General features: G+C 37.9%; 1 protein-coding gene across 1 annotated transcript in view; it reads right to left on the bottom strand.

The window, feature by feature from the left end:
- Positions 1 to 21,474, bottom strand: part of LOC150097089 (myosin-14-like) — a 1,147,103-nt gene that overhangs the window by 270,873 nt on the left and 854,756 nt on the right. Inside the window, exons 31-32 of the mRNA XM_090407039.1 lie at positions 14,863 to 15,156; positions 14,549 to 14,761 (exon numbers count right to left, since the gene is read on the bottom strand). Of these exons, the coding sequence (XP_090263165.1) occupies positions 14,549 to 14,761; positions 14,863 to 15,156 (507 nt within the window). The remainder of the gene's footprint in view (positions 1 to 14,548; positions 14,762 to 14,862; positions 15,157 to 21,474) is intronic.

Here is a 21,474-nt window from a genome sequence, read left to right on the forward strand (position 1 = left end):
GGATGCTCTTGTTTTCTTAATATGCTAGCCTTTTATAATAAAGTCACAAGAGCAGTAGATGAGGGAAAAGCATATACTGCCATTTTCTTTGACTTAGCAAAGGCATTTGACAGGGTGCCACATGATAAACTGATATTTAAGTTGCAGTACATGGGTTTGTATTTCAGGTTGGTCAACTGGATTCAGGATTGGCTGTCCAATAGGTATCAGAGAGCTGTGTATGGTGGGACAGTTTCAAGGAGGCAGAGGGTTGCAAGTGGGGTCCCACAGGGACCAGTACTGGACCTATATTGTTTAACCTTCATATCAATGACATTGTCAGTGGATTGCAGGGGGATATTCAGTTGTTTGCAGATAATGTGAAGCTGGGAATGAGTATTAGTAATAGTGCAGATGTGGTAGCCCTGTAAGAGGATTTCAATAAGCTAGAGAGAGAGAGAGAGAGAGAGATGGGCAAATGAAAGGGGGTGTCAGTTTAATGCAGCAAAATGTAAGGTCTTGAGGTTTGTGACACATCGATGGGACGCTGTATACTTTATTGGAGGAGCTATAGTGGAGGAAGTATGGGAGATAAGAGATCTGGAGTTGATGATTGATAGAAACTTTAAATTCAGGGCACATATCGCAAAGATTGTGAAGGTAACACAGAGGATTGCTGCAATAATGAGAAGGATGCTGACCTGCAGAGATAAAAGAGTTATCATTCCGTTGTATAAGACCCTGATCAGACCACACTTAGACTATTGTTCTCAGATTTGGTCCCCAGGGTTTGCAGGGGATAAATTAACTGTGGAAAGGGTATAAAGGCGATAACATAGATGGTTTCAGAACTGTACTATGTTACGTATGCGGATCGGCCAAGGGAATGTGGACTGCAGAGTTTGGTGGATAGAAGAAAGAGAGGTGACATGATTGAGACTTTTAAACTGTTGAGAGGTGGTTACAGGTTTGAAACTGGGGAGTTCTTTTGATTGGTTGAACATCAGGAAGAAGTGATGACAAGGGGCCATCCCTGGAAGTTACAGAAGGAAACTGTGAGCAAGAGGGTGAGGAGTGGTTTCTTTGCATGGAGGGTAGTTGAACCATGGAATGCATTGCCTGATAGAGTGGTGAGAGTGAGAACAGTCAATGAGTTTAAGGAGTGGTGTGATAGACTTTGTGTTTCCTAGAAGGGGCCTCCCGTGATGAGTCTTGAAAGACTTTGTGTTTTCTAGGAAGGATCTCCCGCGATGAATCTTTTGACTCCATGGAGGCCTGAGTAATAATAATAATAATAATGCTGGTTAGAAAATTTGTGAAAGTTCAATAAATTAATTATTTTATTTCCATTTCTTTAATTTCATTGTCATTTATACTGTGAAGTACTGTTATGAACATACTGTGGTGTATGAATACATTGCTTAGAAAGAAGTCATTGAACACCATAGTGTGAGGAACAAAGCGACATGACACCCATACCTTAATAAAATGTAGAAACTTTCTTTCGCTGTGATAACTGCACCAATCCTTTGAGGTAGACTTTACACAAGTAAACGATAGTGATAATTGGTAACTTTAGACCATTCATCCTGTAGGTATATAATGAGGTTCTGGACTGTTGTGCGCAGACCTCCCTAGATCTCACTCGACACTCTAATTCATCCCACAGATGTTCAATGGAGTTGAGATCAGGGCTCTGTGGAAGCCAGTCAAGTGTAGCAACATTCATGTCCACAAACTAAGCAGTTACAGCCGCAGCCTTATGACACTGTGCATTGTCTTGCTGTAAGAAACAATGGTTAGTTCCGTAGAACCACCACAAAGTAGGAAGCACTGCATTGTCCAAAATGTTCAGATACCACTCAGACTTCAGTGTTCGTAGCACCACAATCAGAGGTATAAGGCCAAACCAGGAAAAACAAGACCATAACATCACACTGCAAATTTCATAGTTGGTCTTATGCACTATTATAAGTGGCATTCGCTTGGCATCTGCCACGACCACACCTAACCATCTGCTCGGTAGAGGGTGCAGCATGATTTGTCACTACATAACAGAGTTTTCCAAGTTTCCACATCCCACCATTGAAGATGATGATGCTACATGTTGGTTCAGGTAATGTGGAGTTTGCATATTATGGTTCTACCATGGAAACCCATGTTGTGGGCCTCAGTTCTGAATGTTTTTGTGCAAATTCATGGTAGTTTTTACATATTATCCTTTGTAGCATCCTAATGTTATGTTCGGGAGCAGTGCACTCAGGGTTTAATCTTGGAAGGGGGGGGGCAAGTTGAATAGACGATTTGAGAATACACACTATGCATCGCACACGACCTACAACTGAGTATCTGCAATGATCGCTAATTCATAAGTAGTATAGAAATAGAAGACACGACCCAACATAAATTTAAAAAAATTAATTTTATTAATTAGCAAAAGATTTTTGGAAAATTTTCTAGTGTTTTTTTTTTTTTCCTTTTTCTTTAGGAGGAGGCCAGGGCCCCGCCCCTTGGCCCCCACCTCTAGGTGTGTCACTGATGTTCGCTGAGCATGCTGGACCATCCACTGCAGGTTCCATCTCAGTATGATATTGCTGATTGTTGACCTGGGATGGCCCAATTCGTCAACAATTTGCTCAAATTGTTGACAAACAATTGCCTGCAACATGGCATCGTATCACAACACCTCTTTTAAACCCCATCGGTTCCCTTCTCACAGACATTTCACCTAGATACAGTTGCATTGACTTGGGAGCAGCATATTCCTCCAATTTTTACCAGCTACAAATGCAACTCATTACATGGCATGATGTACATTGCCCATGGAAGTGTCTGTTGATTTCTTTAAAAGCAATGTACAAAGAAGATTAGGAAACATTATTCCTCTCTATAAGACTTAGAGTCACATCTTCCCTACTTTGCACAGGTTTGGTCACACGGGTCTCTTGGAGATGAGGATATTGCTTGAGAGCATACAGGGGCAACTGATGAAAATGGTGATTGGTCTGTGGAATGCTCTCTATAAGGCTAGACTAAGTATGGGCTACAAAGTTTGTTTATTGGGCAGAAAAGAGGGGACATGATTGAAACATAAGTTACTGAAGGTTTTAAGACTGATGCAGAAGAAAATTTTCAATACTTGACAAGGGGAGAAAGAGATATGATTAATAACATGCAGGAGGCTGTGTAAGATTTTGCCCTGGAGAATGGTACATGAGTGTAATGGTTGTAGCCAGAGGTGATCACGAGTACTTTGTTAGTGAATGAGTTTCAGGAGAGGTGTGATAATTATTGTGTATAAAGGTTAGTATGGGTCTCCTGCAACGAGTCTTTGGACACTATGAAGAGGACCCTATAATAATGATAATGGAAATGTATTAATATCAGCATTATTTCCATGAAGAATGGAGTTAGAGGCCTCATCACAGCAAAGGCAAAACTCTTATAAGCCAGAGATCTTCAACCTTTCCAACAGTGCCGGCCGCACTAAAAATTTCAATGAAGCCAGCAGACCACTAAGCTATACTGCAGTATTTAAAATTGTAAGATGCTTTCCAGATTCACAAGGGATGCTGTGCATTTGATACTTTACATAAAATCCTATAAAAATAAACAAACTCAGCTTTAAGAGCATAGCTAGGAGTTGGGTTCATGATAAGTAAATACAATCAATACTCAAAAAAAGATAATTTAATGAAGAAAACATTCATTTTTTACAATGTCAATGGAAAACTTGGAAATGCTTTTCCTTGACCAGCTTGTCAATGTTGGCATCAATGTTGGAAGTCGCTATGCGCAAAATATTCTCTAGATGTTGGTCCATAATCTGAGTTCTTGTCTTGAATTTCACATGCTTCATTCCAGAGAATAACTGCTTACATAAGTATGTGCTTCCTAACAAAGCGCAGATCTTCAAAGCATGCCAGCGAAGATTAGGGAATGCATCTTCAGAAATGTAGTCTTTGTAAAATGTAAGCAAGGGCACATTGAATAATTTTTCTGTCAAAGAAGAGTTGTTTTGGAGTTCAAGCAGCTCCACTTGTACTGAGCCTGGCATTTCGGCAGCATTGACACTGAATGGCATTAAAAATAAATCTAAAGAAGACTGTTGGTTATGAAAATCACTAAATCTCTCATGCAACACGGCTAATTTTGTAGCGTACTCATCAAGAGATGAACAGTTGGACTCAGCGAGAAGCTGAAAATCAGTTGTCTTTTTTTTTTTTTTTTTGCAAGTTTTGCCTCCCAAAGTTTGAGTTTGGTCACAAAAGCTTTGATGTGATCAAACAGAGTGTGCACCAATTGATCTTTGGATTGTAGCCGTGTATTTAGGTCAGTCTGTCATCCACTTCGGATCGTTGAATTCTGCAATTGTATTCCCCTTGGTTTGCATGAACTGCTGTATTTCGCTCCTTAAGTCAAGGACTCTTTTAAGAATCTTCCCTCTGCTCAACCAACGCACATCACTATAATAAACCACATCGTTGTGATCTACTTCTCACTCGAGTCAAAAACTCTTAGAATTGACGATGATTCAATCCTCTTGCCCTAATCATGTTGACGACAGTCACAAAAACTTTCCAGACATTCTCGAATCCAATAGTTTCTGCACACAAATTCTCCTGGTGGATTAAACAATGGTAATGGATGAAATCTTTTCCTTCTAGTTCCAGTTCTATCTGTAGCAGAGCAACAAACCTTTTGTTCTTTCCCACCATAGCAGGGGCAGTATCAGTTACCACATCCTCGAGGTTGGTTAAGCTGAGGTCGAAATGCTGGAGCATTTTCTTGGTGGCTTCAAGAATACCAGTGCCTTTCATCATTCCCTTCATAGGTACGAGTGCTAGCAGTTCTTCTATCACAGTGAATTGTCGATCAATGCCATGGACAAAGATAGCCAGTTGTGCTGTATCCTTCACATCTGTGCTCTCATCTAGAGCAAGTGAATATGATGTAAATTCAGATGACCATTTTTTTAAAGTTCCGTTAATGTCATTGGCTAGTTCTTCGACATGTCATGCTACAGTTACCCCAGACAAACTTAGTTTTTTAAACATTTCCTTATTATTTGGGCACAGAATTTCCCCATCAGCGATGAGATACTCTTTCACAAACTTCTCATTCAACATTTAGCAATTTTTTTCAGCTATTACATAACTTACTTTGATGCACACTTTGCTCTTTTCCCTCTGCCATTTAAACATACCCTGCTGGCATTTTAAATCAATCTGGAGGCGGTTCACTTTGTCCACACGAAGCTGCCCTTATAGGTGATCAAAATTGGACACATGCTTTGTCTCATAGTGTCGATTTATATTGTATTCTTTTAATACTGACACTGACTCACAACAAATTAAACACACTGGCTTATCATTGATCAGCACAAAAAAGTACAAATTGGTCTATTTTTCATTAAAAACTCCAACAAGAATCACTTGATTTTCGGTTTTATACTCGTAGACACCATAGTGATGGAAGGTGAACCCAAAAGATGATACAAAATGGCTGTGTAACAGTTATTATTCACTGAATATAACTCACACTAATGAAAAAAGTCTGGCAATATAAAACTACAATAGGCTATGGCTGACACGACAAACCTGCGTGTGCTTATACACAAATATCACACTGTTCACAACTGACTGACTGACCGTGGATGAGATCCTCTTGTATTTATATGAAACTAATGAAGTATCGAGAACCTTCGAGATGCATCTAGAAGGCACTAGACAGTGCACTCGAACGAACTACTGCTTCAGCCATCTACCTGCACCAACTAGTACTTAAGTACTGCTTGGTGCTGGTAGATAGCTGAAGAAGCATGTCTATTTAATATATATTTTTATAGGATTTCATGTAAAGTATCAAATGCACAGCATTCCATGTGAATCTGGAAAGCATCTTACAATTCTAAATACCACAGTATAGCTTAGTGACTGCAGGCTTCACTGAAATTATTTTTTTATTTAATCACGTTTTAATGTTAAGTAGTTATTTTTTCAAAATGGATGGCAGGCCATGGCAAAGAGCTCCACAGGCCACAGGTGGCCCATGCACTGAAGACCCCTGCTCTAAGCCATGTCTTGAAGACATTCAGTATTAGAGTCGGCAGTTCATCACAGAAGGTCAAATTCTCTACAGTCCACAATACATGTTATGTTGCATCTTGAAGGCATTGAGTGTTTGAGTCAAGAAGGCTCACTGCAGGAGGAAAACCACTCTACATATTTCAATACATATCACACCTTCTGCTGAATATCTTGATGACATTCAGTGTTGGACATTCATCATCCATTCCAGCAATGCTTTGCACTCATTCACTATTCATGGGTGTGGGGGGGGGGAATCTACTTTTCACATCCTTACTCATATATGCATAAACAGTTTATAGAGAAAACCTTTATTGATGTAATAATTTTCCTATTTTCATTCTCATCTATTCCAAGTTTGTATTATATCCTAACTGGCTCCCCTAACACCATCACCATACATACAACAACTGGTTTATACTTTCGTAACCGACTATAAGCCATTTTCAGTTTCTTCCCTTTTATTCTTCAGTGATGTCTCTGTTGAATTTATTGAACAACTACATTAAAGGCACTGTAGCTCCTTTGCTTTCCTTAAAAAACATCCTATAGACTGATTAACACCAACCTTGCAATTCCAGAGATTTCACATTCACTACCAGTCTTTCCTTTTCCAGCCCAAGTTATTCAACATCACTCCCAGTCCAAAATATGACATAAACTGAAAATACTCACTGAACATTTCTCTGAGTATTTTCAGTGTATGCTATATCATCAGTAGATGGTTGAAGAATGCCAGCAAACTAGAGGCAGTCTTCCATAATCACCCTTTCTTCTAATAGCACATAACTGTGGCATTCTCCAGGATTTTGTTTTCCTACTTCAACAGGTCTTCTTTTATATGTCAATTTCTCAATTTCTCTTTCCTTGTCAGAAGGAAGAAATTGGAGATTGTAAGCCTTTGCTTATACTCCTCATGACACTTGATAACATGCTCTTCCACATGCATAATTCATCCATTTCACCCCACTTTATTTATACACATTTTCTTAGACTTAGCGAAGGCATTTGACAGGGTGCCACATGATAAGCTGATATTTAAGTTGCAGCACATGGGTCTGGATGTCAGATTGGTCAAACAGATTCAGGATTGGCTGTCCGATAGGTATCAGAGAGTTGTGTATGGTGAGGCAGTTTCAAGCAGAGGGTTACAAGTGGGGCCCCACAGGGCTCAATACTGGGACTTATATTGTTTAACCTTTATATCAATGACATTGTCAGTGGATTGCAGGGGGATATTCAGTTGTTTGCAGATGATGCGAAGCTGGGAATGAGTATTAGTAATAGTGCAGATGTGGTAGCCCTGCAAGAAGATTTCAATAAGCTAGAGAGAGATGGGCAAATGAAAGGGGGTATCAGTTTAACAGCAAAATGTAAGGTCTTGAGGTTTGGGAAACATCGATGGGATGCTGCATACTCTATGGAAGGAGTTATACTGGACGAAGTAGGGGAGACAGGAGATCTGGGGTTGACGATTGATAGAAACCTGAAATTTAGGGGACATATTGCAAAGGTAGTGAAGGTAACATAGAGGATTGCTGCAATAATGAGAAGGACACTCACCTGCAGAGATAAAACAGTTATCATTCCGTTGTATAAGACCCTGATCAGACCACACTTGAACTATTGTTCTCAGATTTGATCCCCAGGATTTGAAATAGATAAATTAACTGTGGAAAGGGTAGAGAGGCAGATAACAAAAACAGTTTCAAGACTGTACAATGTTAGTTATGAGGATCAGCTGAGGGAATGTGGCCTGCAGAGTTTGGTGGATAGAAGAGGGAGAGGTGAGATGATTGAGACTTTTTAAACTGTTGAGAGGTGGTCACAGGGTTGACACTGGGAAGTTCTTTCACTTGGTTGAACAGCGGGAAGGAGTGATGACAAGAGGCCATCCCTGGAAATTACGAAAGGAATCTGTGAGAAAGAGGGTGAGGAGTGTTTTTTTTTTTTGCATGGAGGATGGTTGAACCACGGAATGCATTGCCTGATGGAATGGTGAGGGCGATAACGGTCAATGAGTTTAAGGAGTGGCATGATAGACGTTGTGTTTCTTGGGGATGGGGGAGCCTCCCCTCGATGAGTCTTTTGACTCCATGGAGGCCTGAATAATAATAATAATAATCTTTAGGAGAAGAAATACAAAGGAAGATCCTTTGCAAAAACTCAATTTGGGTAATTTTGGTGATATTGCCATGTCAGAAGTCACTGAGCTGTTCAATAAAGGTCAAAACCAGTCTGGGTAGTGTTGTTTGCAGAAGCATTTTGGAACTTGGTAGTGCATGTTTCACCTGAGGAAGAAGTGTTTCATGCCATGCATTTCAGCATTCAGCAGCTCCACTCTGTGATAAATTAGGTCACAATTGTGTTGTTGCAGTTCATAGGTGTTTGTTTCCACTTCATAACTCAGAGTTAATTGTGATAGCTGCAGCAGGGAAGAAATTTCCCAAACTGAGTTTTTGTGAAGGTGGGATCCTCTGCAAAAACTCAGTTTGCGTGATTTTGGTGATGCTGACATGTTGGAAGTCACTGAGCTGTTCAATAAGACCCATTTTACTTCTGTTTATTTATGAAGATTGTAAAACCATGTGCTTCCCTTTATTATTTGGGACTTCATTATAGGGGCATTGATTGGAAGGTAGAAAGGCTGTATGCAGGAGCATGTTGGTAATTTTTTAACAGCCTCCCGAAAAAAGAAAAAAATGGGTTCTCCCTTTGCGAGAATTGCATCCTCTCCAAAGCACAGTATGAAGGAATGTATGGATATTTGTGATCAGATACTGTGCTTTGGAGAGGATGCAATTCTCACAAAGGGAGAACCCATTTTTTTTTTCTTTTTTTTTTTGGGAGGCTGTTAAAAAATTACCAACATGCTCCTGCATACAGCCTTTCTTCGTTCCAATCAATGCCCCTATAATGAAGTCCCAAATAATAATTGCTCAGCCTGCACTCGTGTTAATGGATGGCATCCACATCTTTTTGTGGACTTCCTGGGTTATGGCAGCTGCTAACAATATATATTTGTCCTACTGGCCATTCTAAGAAAGAAAAATATCCACAATCAAACTATCAACTCATTTTCCTCACCATAATCATAGAAAGAAATGTTAACTAGATCTGAAGGCAGTAGATGTTCATTGCCCAATGAAACATTAGGCAATAAAACTATCTACCATCATGAGGTGAATGAAGTCACTGCAGGCAGGTTTGAAGTCAGGGATAGAACTTGAGATAATCAAGCTGATGTTGAAAGTTTGCAGGATGATTTAAATAAGCTGGTAGAATGGATGTCAGTTCAATGTGGAAAAGTGTAAAGTTATTATTTTGGGATTAAAAGATTACCAGCTGTGTACTACATTGATGGAACAGTACTCCAAGAAATTGATGAGGCTAGGGATTTAGAGGTGTTGGTAGATAGGGAGATGAAGTTCAGGGGATACATTGCTAAGGTGTCCAAGATTGCACATAGGATTACTTGGTTGTTGAGGAACACACTGACATCCAGAGATAAAGAGGTTATTATTCCCCTTTATAAAGCATTGATACTTCCACATTTGGATTACTGTGCTCGGGTCTGGTCATCTGGATTCCTTGGAAATGAGGAGGCTGTGGAGAGGGTTCAGAGAAGAGTGACTAAGTTGGTGAGTGATGTAAAAAATGCTCCCTACATTGATAGATTGAGAGCTTGTGGATTGCAGAGGTTGGTTGATAGGCAGAGAAGAGGGGATATGATAGAAACATTTAAATTACTGAAAGGTTTTTATAGGATTGATACAGGCGAAATGTGTCAGCAGTGTGATAGTGATGGAAGAACAAGAGGTCGTCCCTGGGAATTAAAGAAGAGTGTGGTTAACAAGGGTGAGAACAAGGTTTTTTGCCCAGAGGGTGGTGAATGAGTGGAATTAATTGCCTGACTTAGTTGTGAGCTCTTCGTCTGTAAATGAATTCAAGAAGAGATATATGACAGATATTGATTTGCTAGTTTGGGTCTCCCGCGATGAGTCTACTGACTCCATGCAGATACCCGTAATAATAATAATAATAAATAATAATAATCTCGGTAGTTGATTTCAGCATCTATGAGAATTAATTAGTATCTTTAATCTTTCCCAGTGATGTTTTACTCCATTAAACCCAACATGAGAAGTGGATTTCAGCTTTGGTGAAGCATAATGGATGTCAGAATTTGCTAACTCGGACCATAACCTCATCCAAGTTTCTTTTTCTACCAAATGTCCATTTTCCAGTCTCCTTACTCTTATTTCCTCATACAATAAAATGGTGCAAAATAGGATGACCTTCAACATCCTACTACTGCATCTTATGATCTGACTCTCTCTTCTCTGATTCAAACACTTTCTCTGACCAAATAATGAAACAATTCTTATTGAAATAAAGACCTTCATCTTCCATTCCACTTAAAGACTCCAAGCATGTCTTGATTCCCCAACATATACCAAAAGTTACAAAGAAAAACATTCATCATTTTCACAAGTTCTCACAAAGTGGCTTAAAAAAAAGAGTCAGCACTCAATCTAGAATGGTTAAGATGAAGAAAACAGGACACCCTGCTCAAACAGAATGCAACCATGTAGTATGATACCAATACTATTATTAGGTACAACTTCTATTCATTTATGCTTTGATCTCTCTTATATTGATATGGTATATTGTATTAGCATCACCCAAAGTTTTTTTCAACTCTTGAGGAAAGAAGATATGTGTAACAACATTGACAGTGTTTATAGAAAGTTTAGGAAATAGCTTGGGGCTATAACATGAAATGAGGAATTGGATGAAAAGGAGATCAATGCTGTTTAGACACTAGTCAAGAACTATTTAACAGCAGCAGCAATATCTGAATGCATTCAAAATGTCAGGTTAAATCAGGTAGTTGTGAAATGGATGAAGAGATTAAGCAATCTGGAAAAAGAAGAAGAAACTGTTTAGGCAGAAAAACATGAATAGTAATAATAATGTGTTGCATGCAGAAAAAGCACAGGCCAGGAAGGTCATTCAGCTATTAAAGAATAGCAAAAAATGTGACCGAGAAAAATTTCAGAGCCATGTTTCAATATGTGAACAGTAAGAGAAAGAATGTTTACAAAAAGATGACATTAGTTGGTGAATATGGTAGAACTGCAACCACTGCAGTGATATGATATTTCATCAACGATGAAACACTTGATGATTTCATCCTGAGATATTACTCATTTGGGTAATTCACAGAGAGCTTGCATGCAGAGAGAATGGAAGAAGACCAAGAGATGTATGAGGAATTAAACCCGATGTTAATGAAGTGACAGGACTTGATGGCATATCACTGTCTGTTCTGAGAGAATGTTCCAGTGAAATATAGCCATGAGATGCTTGATATATATATATATATATATATATATATATACAGGGTGTTCGGGATAAATTTGACAGTTTCGTAAGGAAAAAGAAAATCTTCTTTGTATCTATTAAATTTAATGAATTGACAAAAAAACATTACAGGCAGAGTTAATTACAATACTATCAACAAGATTTACTCAAAATAACCACCATTAGCATCGATCACAGCTTCAATTCTGCTTCGGAACCTCGAACAAGCTGATGCTACAGTCTCCCTGGGAAGGGCCGCAAAAACTGTTTTAATTTTATCCATTAACTGGGCTTTTGTATTACTGGAAGTGCGATTGGTGTCTTTTTCAACTGCGCCCCATACAAAATAATCCATGGGGTTAAGGTCTGGGGAGTTTGGAGGCCAAACATTTGGACTGGTGAAGTCGTAGAAATTTTCAGACAACCATTTTTGACTTTTCCCAGAGGTGTGGCAAGGGGCCGAATCCTGCTGCCATACATACGGCCTACCATTGGCTACCCTTGTTATCCAGGGCTTGACTACAGTTAGCAACTCCACGAACAAAGCCCGAATTCCAATGCCAGGGTTCTTCAACACGAGTTCCTGCAGATTTGCGAGGAATTCTGCTGTACGAACGCAATCAGATCGTCTGCTAGGGATCTTTCTTCTTGCTACATCCTCGTAGTCACCATTGCAAGTCTCTAGTTCATGCCTGATTGTTTTTACTGTATTCAGGGAGCATTGGGCAGCAGTCGTAATATCCTTATTTTGATGGCGGGCACGAATCATCATGATACAAGTTATTCTCTTCCATGATTCAGGTGGGTTCCAGCTATCCATCCTTTCTGACATCTTGTATATGAATGAAGAAGGGTCCAAACTTTTAAATGAAGAGAAGTGTGTGTTAATACATGTAACTTACGGAAAAATATAATTCATTATAAATATGTCAAATTTATCCCGAACACCCTGTATATATATATATATCATGGCTATATCTCACTGGAGTCTTACAATGGGGCATGTACTAAAGGAGAGGAAAGAGGGCAAAATATTTTGCCTTCATAAAGGAAGTGGTAAGACCCAGGCTTTCAATTGCAGGCCACTCTCTCTGTTGAAAGTTGTTAAGGTGTTGGTGAAGTTAGTGAGGAATTATTATCATTATTTCACAGGAATCTCTAGAAAATCTGAAGATTCATCATGGAAGGCCCAAAATCTACACAATACTCATCATGCCTCTCTCTGAACACATTTACTGAGAAAAACACTTGTAATAGACTCTAGCAACCCATTCCACTCATTCACCACTCTCACCTGAGACCTGTACTAGCCACACTTCTACACAGTTTTCAGGGATAATCCCTTGGCTCTGCTCTCTCTAAAAAAAGTACTGAAAAGTTTTCTGTACATTAATTCTATAAATTCCCTTTAGTAGCTTATACATTGCTACTCTAATATCCATCTCTACTAATTTCTATAACCCACAAATACTCAATTGAATTCTTACAGGGAGCATTCCATCTTGGTCTCCAGATCCTCTCTGTCATTTCTTAATTCCCACAAAATCTAGGTGATTAGATCTATGCATAGATCTTTTATATTAGTTCTGTTGATGTAATTTTATTATGTCTCTGTTATTTTACATAATTCTTTGATACCTGAAGAAGTTGAATTTTGTTCAACGAAACAAAATTCAGGATGAAAGCCACATTGTTCTTCCTGTAACTTTGACTCAACTATGCTCCTGCACCTTCTTTCAAAGTACCTAGCATACACTTTCCCAGGCAGGCTGAGCAGAGAGATGCCACGATAGTTGCTGCAATCCTTCTGGTCTCCCTTCTTGAAGACTGGTATTATTATGCCTGTCTGCCATTGCATTGGTGCTCGTCCAGACATCCAAACAGCCTGACACACTCGAGCCAGCCAAAGAACAGCGTCTCGATTTAAGAATTTCGCATCGAATTTCATCATCACCAGCAGCCTTGCCAGATTTTAGCAATTTTATTGCTAAATGGACCTCTTCTGCTGCGAGATTAGTCATCGACCCCCATCTGCATCTCTTGGATGTCCACAACTGCTGGGCCACCAGGGTTAAGAAGGCTCTTAAAGTATTCCCTCCATCTGTGGAGGATATACTTTTCGGTCGTTAAAAGTGCACCATCAGAGGCCTTAATTGCCCTTGCTGTGCACGATTTTCTCCCTCGAAGGTGACAGATGGTCTGCCAGAATACTTTGTTTGCATTTGCATAGGATGAGTCTAATCTTTCTCCAAAGGATTCCCAAGCGTTCTGCTTTGCTGTCTTTACTGCCTCAGCAGCAGCTTTTCATGCCTCAGTGTACCGGAAACGCATCTCAGGTGACCTGACCATAAGTCATGTTAGGTAGGCCTCCTTTTTTGCCTGGACAGCTTTTTGGACCTCTTTGTTCCACCAAGGTGCCCTTTTCTCACTGCCTGTCGCCAAGCCGAGATGCTTTCTGCCACAGCATGAAGTGTAGAGGCAGTGACAGCAGTTCTGAACAGCTCCCACTCCTCCTCAACATCTGCAGTTGCTTGGGAATTTCTTTGAACCTGGAGGAAATGTAATCTGCAAAATTCTTCCTCACAGCCTCATTTTCCAATGCCTCCCATTTTACATGGTATAGCAGCTTAGGCCTATCAGCGTTGATGGTAGCATCTGGTTTCTGAAGCCTTGGAGTGCAGACAACAAGATGGTGTCAGATGACAGTTCTGCCCCTCTCTTCATGCAATGTCCAGCACTGAGGAAAATAGGTCTGCTCTAGGAATGCAGAGTATTCTGACTCCAGATTAGGTGCATAGGCTTGCACCACAACCAAGTCATGGTTTTTCACCTGGAGCCTTAACATACATACCCCCCCCCCAATGGGATCCACTCAGCAACACGGTCAGACATCAAAATAGGAAAGATTCACCCCTAGCCCTCGAATACTCTAATAGCACTCGGGGGAAGGAGCAAGAAGAGAAGAAAGAAAAAAGCAAGGAAGGAAGAGGAGGGACCAGTCTACAGATACTATAACAGATGTATATTACATGAACTTATTTTAGAAGCAATTTAGAACTTATTTTGGTAACTTATTTTAGAAACAATAATATGTTTGAAAAGTCACTTCTTACCTGTTTAATAAGGGCTCGTCGCTTTTCTTCATTTTGGTCATCTCTAATCTGCAATTCCTTTTCCAACTGATTTTTGAGTGCCTGATTTGTAACTTCTAGTCTCAAACGTGCATCTTCATTCATCTGAAGTTCATCTTCTAACACTTCTATATTTGCTTTAGCATCAACCAACTCAGCTTCTAGATTCCTTTTGGTTTTTTCTAGTTCATGAACCTGAAAATATATATATATATATATATATATATATTTCAAAATTGAAAAAGTTTAAAATATATACATCAAGCAATGAGTGATACAAACAAGAATATGCTTACGTTTTTATCAGCAGCACCCTGGTTGTTAACTAGCTCATCCAGCTCCACCTCTAGTTGTTTCTTTGATCTTTCCAAGTCTTCATTAATCTCAAGTTTCTCTTCTAATGCATGTGTTAAGGATAAAATTTTTGTTTCTTTTTCACGTGCCTCACGTTCTGCATTATCTCTCTGTTGCCCATATTTATCTGACACACTCTTCTCTTCAGCAAGTAGTTGATCAAACTTGCGCTGTTTTTTCTCTAGTTCAGATACCTTTGCTCTTTGACTACCTAATTCCAGGTTCAAGTCATCTACCTAGTTATTAAAAATATATAAATGCTGGCTTAAAATGTATTTGGAAAAATTTACTAACAAAAACCATTACTACAACAAACAATATTGTATCCAACAAAAAACCAGTGGGATAAATATGAAAACAGATTTCAGATGCTTTGGTATAATGGAGTTGTGAGATTCATCTCTTGCAACACTACTGTGGTTGAACTGCTCAAAAATTATAGGCATTACTAGGAAGTTGATGTTAGAGGATACAGTCATGAGGATAAACAAGTAGAGTACAGTATATTCAGTGATGGCTGAGAGAACAAAAGGTTAGGAGTGTGGATAGTTGCAGAATTTTGACAAACAAGAGTGAAGATTTCTCAGAAAGAGAACAACAGACAATAGCATTTTTTCCCTTAAAGCACGTAGGCTTGACAACATAAGATGGAAGCCAATCAGATGAAATAGATAGCTAGGTTATATATAACTAAGATATGCTCTGGCTAGATTCATGTTGCACTTTAATGGAATAAAAAAAATTACAAATTTTCTGTCCTTTCCATCCCTCTCAACATAAACACTACAATAATGCCATTACTATTCCCTATATCCAGGACACTTAAGAAAAAATAGAAAGAACTATGAAGAAATATAATCTCTGCACAGCTTTCAAATCTCATTTGAAGCTGGCTTTCTTCTCTGCTCTCCTAAGGATCTACTTCCTCCTCTTTCCATTCCAGGTGTTTGCAAGGTTCCTTGTCCTTGCAAATTATCATATTATTCAAATATGGCCAAATTATTCATATTACTCAAATTTGCAAATTATCGTATTATTCAAATTTGGCCCGAGGATTTGAAGGGGATAATTAACAGTGGAAAGAGTACAGAGGTAGATAAAGATGATATAAGGACTGCAATGTTAGTTATGAGAACAGACTGAGGGAATGTGGACTGCAGAGTTTGGCAGATAGAAGGAGAGGTGATATAATTGAGACTTTTCAATTATTGAGAAGTAGTTACAGAGTTGACACTAGGGAGTTCTTTAGTTTGGTGGAACAGGAGGAAGGAGCGAGGACAAGAGGCCATCCCTAGAAATTATGAAAGGAAGTTGTGAGCAAGAGGGTAAGGAGTGGTATCTTTGCCTGGAGGGTGGTTGAACCATGGAATGCATTGCCTGATAGAGTGGTGAGACCATGAATGGCAATAGGTTCACGGAGTGGTATGATATACTTTGTGTTTTCTAGGATGGGCCTCCCACAATGAGGATTGTGACTCCATGGAGGCCTGAATCATCATCATCATAATAATAATAAATTATCATATTATGGTCAGACTGGAAGATCTGTTAACCTCCACCTAAAAGAACACAAAAAATACATCAGCCATCACAGCTATGGCAGACCATGCTTTGGATACCTTACACAGAATCAGATGGAAGAAAACCAACGTGCTCCATCACAGCAAATACAAAATTGAAAGACTCTGTGGGAAGTTTTCGGTATTGAGACCACATTATTATGTAATAAAGTTTGCAAGACCTTTTAGAATCTGCAGAAGACTTAAAAAACAGCCAAACCTTAATAAATATGATTGCATTAAACTTCCAAAAATTTGGGAAATTTTAATTCTTAGGGTTCTGCCCAACATCTAAGGCTAGCCAACAGCACCCATTAGAGCAGGGTTTCCCAAACTGTATTCCACGGAACACTGGTGTTTCGCAGAAGGTGAATAAGTGTTCTGCGAGAAGTTCTCCTGGAATTTGTCATTTTAGTTTTCCAAGTATTTTTCATGAATAAATATTTTATAGTGGAAATATTCTGAGGAGAATAATATTCGTGAATATGTTGAAAAAGCTCAGACCCAGAATGCCTATTAACATCTGTGTATCGTTAATTTTCACACATCGAAACCTTTCAACATTTAGGAAAGGGAATACCGCTGTTTACGACCAGTCATAAAAATAGCTTGCAAGCAGATTATAACAATGGGTGGTGTATCTTCTGTTCTCAAAAATGAAGGAAATGACATCTGTGTAGCAAATGTCAGTGACCAAGTGGCATATTTTTAAACATGGAAATATTCATGAATTTTGTTAATTTTTACACAGTCGAAATCTTTCAACAATCGGGAAAGAGAATACTGCTGTTTATGGCCGATCATAAAAATTACCTGCAAGCCGATTACAACAACAGGCAGCGTATCCTCTGTTCTCAAAACTGAAAGAAATAACATCTGTGTTGTAAATATTAGTGACAAATCAGCAAGGAAGTATAAAGAAAATTTTTCGACTAAAATTGAAGCTCAAGGTAGTCTGTATCCAGTTCTCAAATTTAGTAATACTGAATACTTTCTTCGCAAGTTCGTATTGTAGGGTGAAAGTTTCGAAACCATAGTGCCGTGATTTTTAAAAGTAATAGGCCTGCAGATTTAAATTTTAATATGAATAGGAGACAAGGGACTTTGTTTAATTTTGGTATTAAGAAATCTCTTATTGAAAGTGTTTGTGACACAACAGATAGTGAGTCATCAACCACCAGCCTACAAAGCAATCTTCAGGATATACAAAAGGAGGGGAAAACAACCAGCACACAGGAGAAAAAAAAAGTCTGCATTCACTCGTAAGTACTTATAATATTATAAATTTTTGGTTATCAGAAAGATATGTCAATGAAAATGCACAAATTAATTTACTTGTGTTTATGTTTAATTAATTGATAATTAATGATCAATTATTAATTATTAATAAAAATCAGCTAAATAAACAATTAATTATTAATTAATACATTACAAAATAACCAAGGTGCTCTGTGAAAATTTCAGGATTTGTGAAGTGTCAGGAAAAGTTTGGGAAATGCTGCATTAGAGGATGCCCTTTATAGGACTTTATTCTTTATTGATTCTACCTCATTTCTTTCACTTATTGTTACTTGTGTTTTTTGTGTGTATTATTACAATTTTTACATTGTATTGCTGATGATGTCACCATAACTCAGAGACAGATTAGTTCATCACATAAAATATTGACAATGATTAAACTTGTAGTTTAATTATTTCTCTTTGTGCCTGTAAATTCTTCCATTAAAGTGCAACATGAACGTAAACCAATACCTAAGATTAAATACTTGTTTGCTATAGCTAGATTTATGCATAATACGCATAAGTTACAGATAGGGCTGAATGTTACAAGGAACCTCTGCCTAAGTATAGAAGAGAAAATATAAAATATTTTTAGAGAAAGAATTTTATATATCATCATCATAATCATCAAATTCCTGCCATGTACCCTCAAGGGGGTGTATAGGATATGATAGTACTACATGAAAAAAATTACATCATTACTAACTTCTATCTACAATTTTCCTCCAAATCAGTCTGTTACTTGTAGGCATAGACTTCTGTGGCTAATAGGTTCAAAAGATATATTTCGGTGATTACACCACATTTTTTTATTATTCAGTTATATAAAACACTGAAATAATAGTTCCCAACAAGTTTCGTAAATCGTAGGATTTACATCTTCAAGGGGTAAATAGTATAACTTAAAGTTTAAAACAAGAGAATTAATAAATGCAAATCATAACTGTCTGGCTATTCATAAAACTCAAATAACAGAATGCAGAGATATAACGTTATTGACGTTGAACAATAATGGACGATGTCACGTGTTCTTGTTCTCATTCATACAGTCTGAGATCAGATTGAGGTAGATTTTTTTATTAGAGCTGACCACACTTGGAGAATTAAACCTCGATTTTTATTGCATTGGGTTGGGTTTTTTTAGCATATTAGCAGCTTCTTTAAATTTTCTTATATAACTGTTGTTTTCTATGTATGACATCGTCATTTTTTTGCCAGAGTACATCATGTCCAGTGGAAGTGGTATGGAAAGCAAGCCCAGTTTTTTGTTCTCTTTTGTATTGTACGTCTTTTTGGTGTTCAGCCATGCGTATTTCTCCAGATCTTTCTGTCTGTCCTACGTAGCAAATCCCGCAAGAGCAATGGATCTTGTAGACTCCTGTTTTTTAACAGGATGATGAGGTGGTTTTGGTGGATGTAGGAATCTTGAAATTTTTTCCAAAGGAAGGAAGGCTACTTTTATGTTGTGTTTGTTCATTAATTTGGCTAGCTTATCTGTAACATTTTTGATATAAGGAAGCGAGATTGCGTTTTTGTAATCCTGTTTTATTGTGTGATAGCTGGAGGCATTTTAAGGATTCTCTTGATGGTTTTTGTTTCATATCCATTCTGTTGGAGGATTTGTGTTAAGTATTTTAGTTCTTCATTACATCTTTCTTGTGTGCTGGAGATATTGTATGCTCTGTCTCGAAGAGTTTTAATTAAGCTTATTTTTTGTGAAGGATGGTGGTGTGAGGTTGCATTTAGAAATCTTCCAGTGTTTGTTGGCTTCCTATATATACTGAGAAGGAGAGTTTACTTTCTTCATTAACTTCTAATAGAATATCCAGAAAAGGAAGTTTTTTATTTTTTTCTTGTTCTAAACTGAATTTTATGGTGTTGTGCAAATTGTTGAGATAATCTTTGAAATTGATAAGTTCATCTGTTGTTCCACTGAATATGATGAAAATATCGTCCACATAGCGTAGCCATATTTTTGGTTTTTTATGATAATTCTCAAGAGCATTGTTTTCAAATTTTTCCATAAATAGGTTTGCTAATACCGGTGATAATGATGAACCCATGTCCAGTCCTTCTTTTTGTTCCCAGATTCTGTCTTGATAGGTGAAAAAAGTATTGTTTATACAATGTTTAAAGAGATTCAAGAGATCCGCAGGGAAGAGGTCCTCTAGGAGAATCAAAATTTCTTGTCTCGGGATGTTTGTAAACAAGTTGATAATGTCGAGACTTGCTAAGATGTCTGTTGGACCAATATGTATATTTTTCACTTTTTCTATGAAATGACCTCACACCACCATCCTTCACAAAAAATAAGCTTAATTAAAACTCTTCGAGACAGAGCATACAATATCTCCAGCACACAAGAAAGATGTAATGAAGAACTAAAATACTTAACACAAATCCTCCAACAGAATGGATATGAAATAAAAACCATCAAGAGAATCCTTAAAATGCCTCCAGCTAACAACACAATAAAACAGGATTACAAAAACGCAATCTTGCTTCCTTATATCAAAAATGTTACAGATAAGCTAGCCAAATTAATGAACAAACACAACATAAAAGTAGCCTTCCTTCCTTTCGAAAAAATCTCAAGATTCCTACATCCACCAAAACCACCTCATCATCCTCTTAAAAAACCAGGAGTCTACAAAATCCATTGCTCTTGCGGGATTTGCTACGTAGGACAGACAGGAAGAGCTAGAGAAATATGCATGGCTGAACACCAAAAAGACATACAATACAAAAGAGAACAAAAAACGGGTCTTGCTTTCCATACCACTTCCACTGAACATGATGTACTCTGGCAAAAAACGACAATGTCATAAATAGAAAACAACAGTTATATAAGAAAATTTAAAGAAGCTGCTAATATGCTAAAAAACCCAACCCAATGCAATAAAAATCTAGGTTTAATTCTCCATCAAGTGTGGTCAGCTCTAATAAAAAAATCTACCTCAATCTGAGCTCGGACTGTATGAACGAGAACAAGAACACGTAACATTGTCCAGTATTGTTCAACATCAATAACGTTATATATCTGCAGTCTGTTATTTGAGTTTTATGAATAGCCAGATGGTTATGATTTGTATTTATTAATTCTCTTGTTTAAACTTTAAGTTATACTATTTAGCCCCTGAAGATGTAAATCCTATAATTTCCGAAACTTGTCGGGAACTATTATTTCAGTGTTTTATATAACTGAATAATAAAAAAATGTGGTGTAATCACCGAAATATATCTTTTGAGTCTGTTACTTGTCAAACCTCCAACATTATCAGATCTTATATTTCTATCGTCTAAGGCACTTTGTACCGTATCAATCCACCCATATCTTGGTCTTCCTCTGGGTCGTTTTCCTGCAAACCTAGCAGAGAACACTTCTTTTGCTAATCTTTTTTCGCCCATTCTTTTAAGTGACCATACCACCTGAAATTAGCTCTGCTTACACATTCCTGTATGCTGACAATGTCAAGTTCTTTCCTAATATCCTCGTTTTTAATATGATATTGCCATTGATGCCATCTGTTCACGCCTATAATCTTTCTCAGGACTTTCATATCTGCAGTCTCTAGTCTTTGGTCAAGTGTTTTACTTCTGACCCAGCTCTCAGATCAATAAGTTAAAATTGGTTTGAACATTGTCTTGTATACAGCTAATTTAGTGTTCCGACTAATTTCTCTCTTATTCCATATGAATTTATTCAATTGACTT

This window comes from Typopeltis vanoorti, chromosome 17 (assembly GCF_054136105.1).
Source record: "Typopeltis vanoorti isolate ZY-2024b chromosome 17, IOZ_Tvanoo_1.0, whole genome shotgun sequence".
NCBI classification, from domain to species: domain Eukaryota; kingdom Metazoa; phylum Arthropoda; class Arachnida; order Uropygi; family Thelyphonidae; genus Typopeltis; species Typopeltis vanoorti.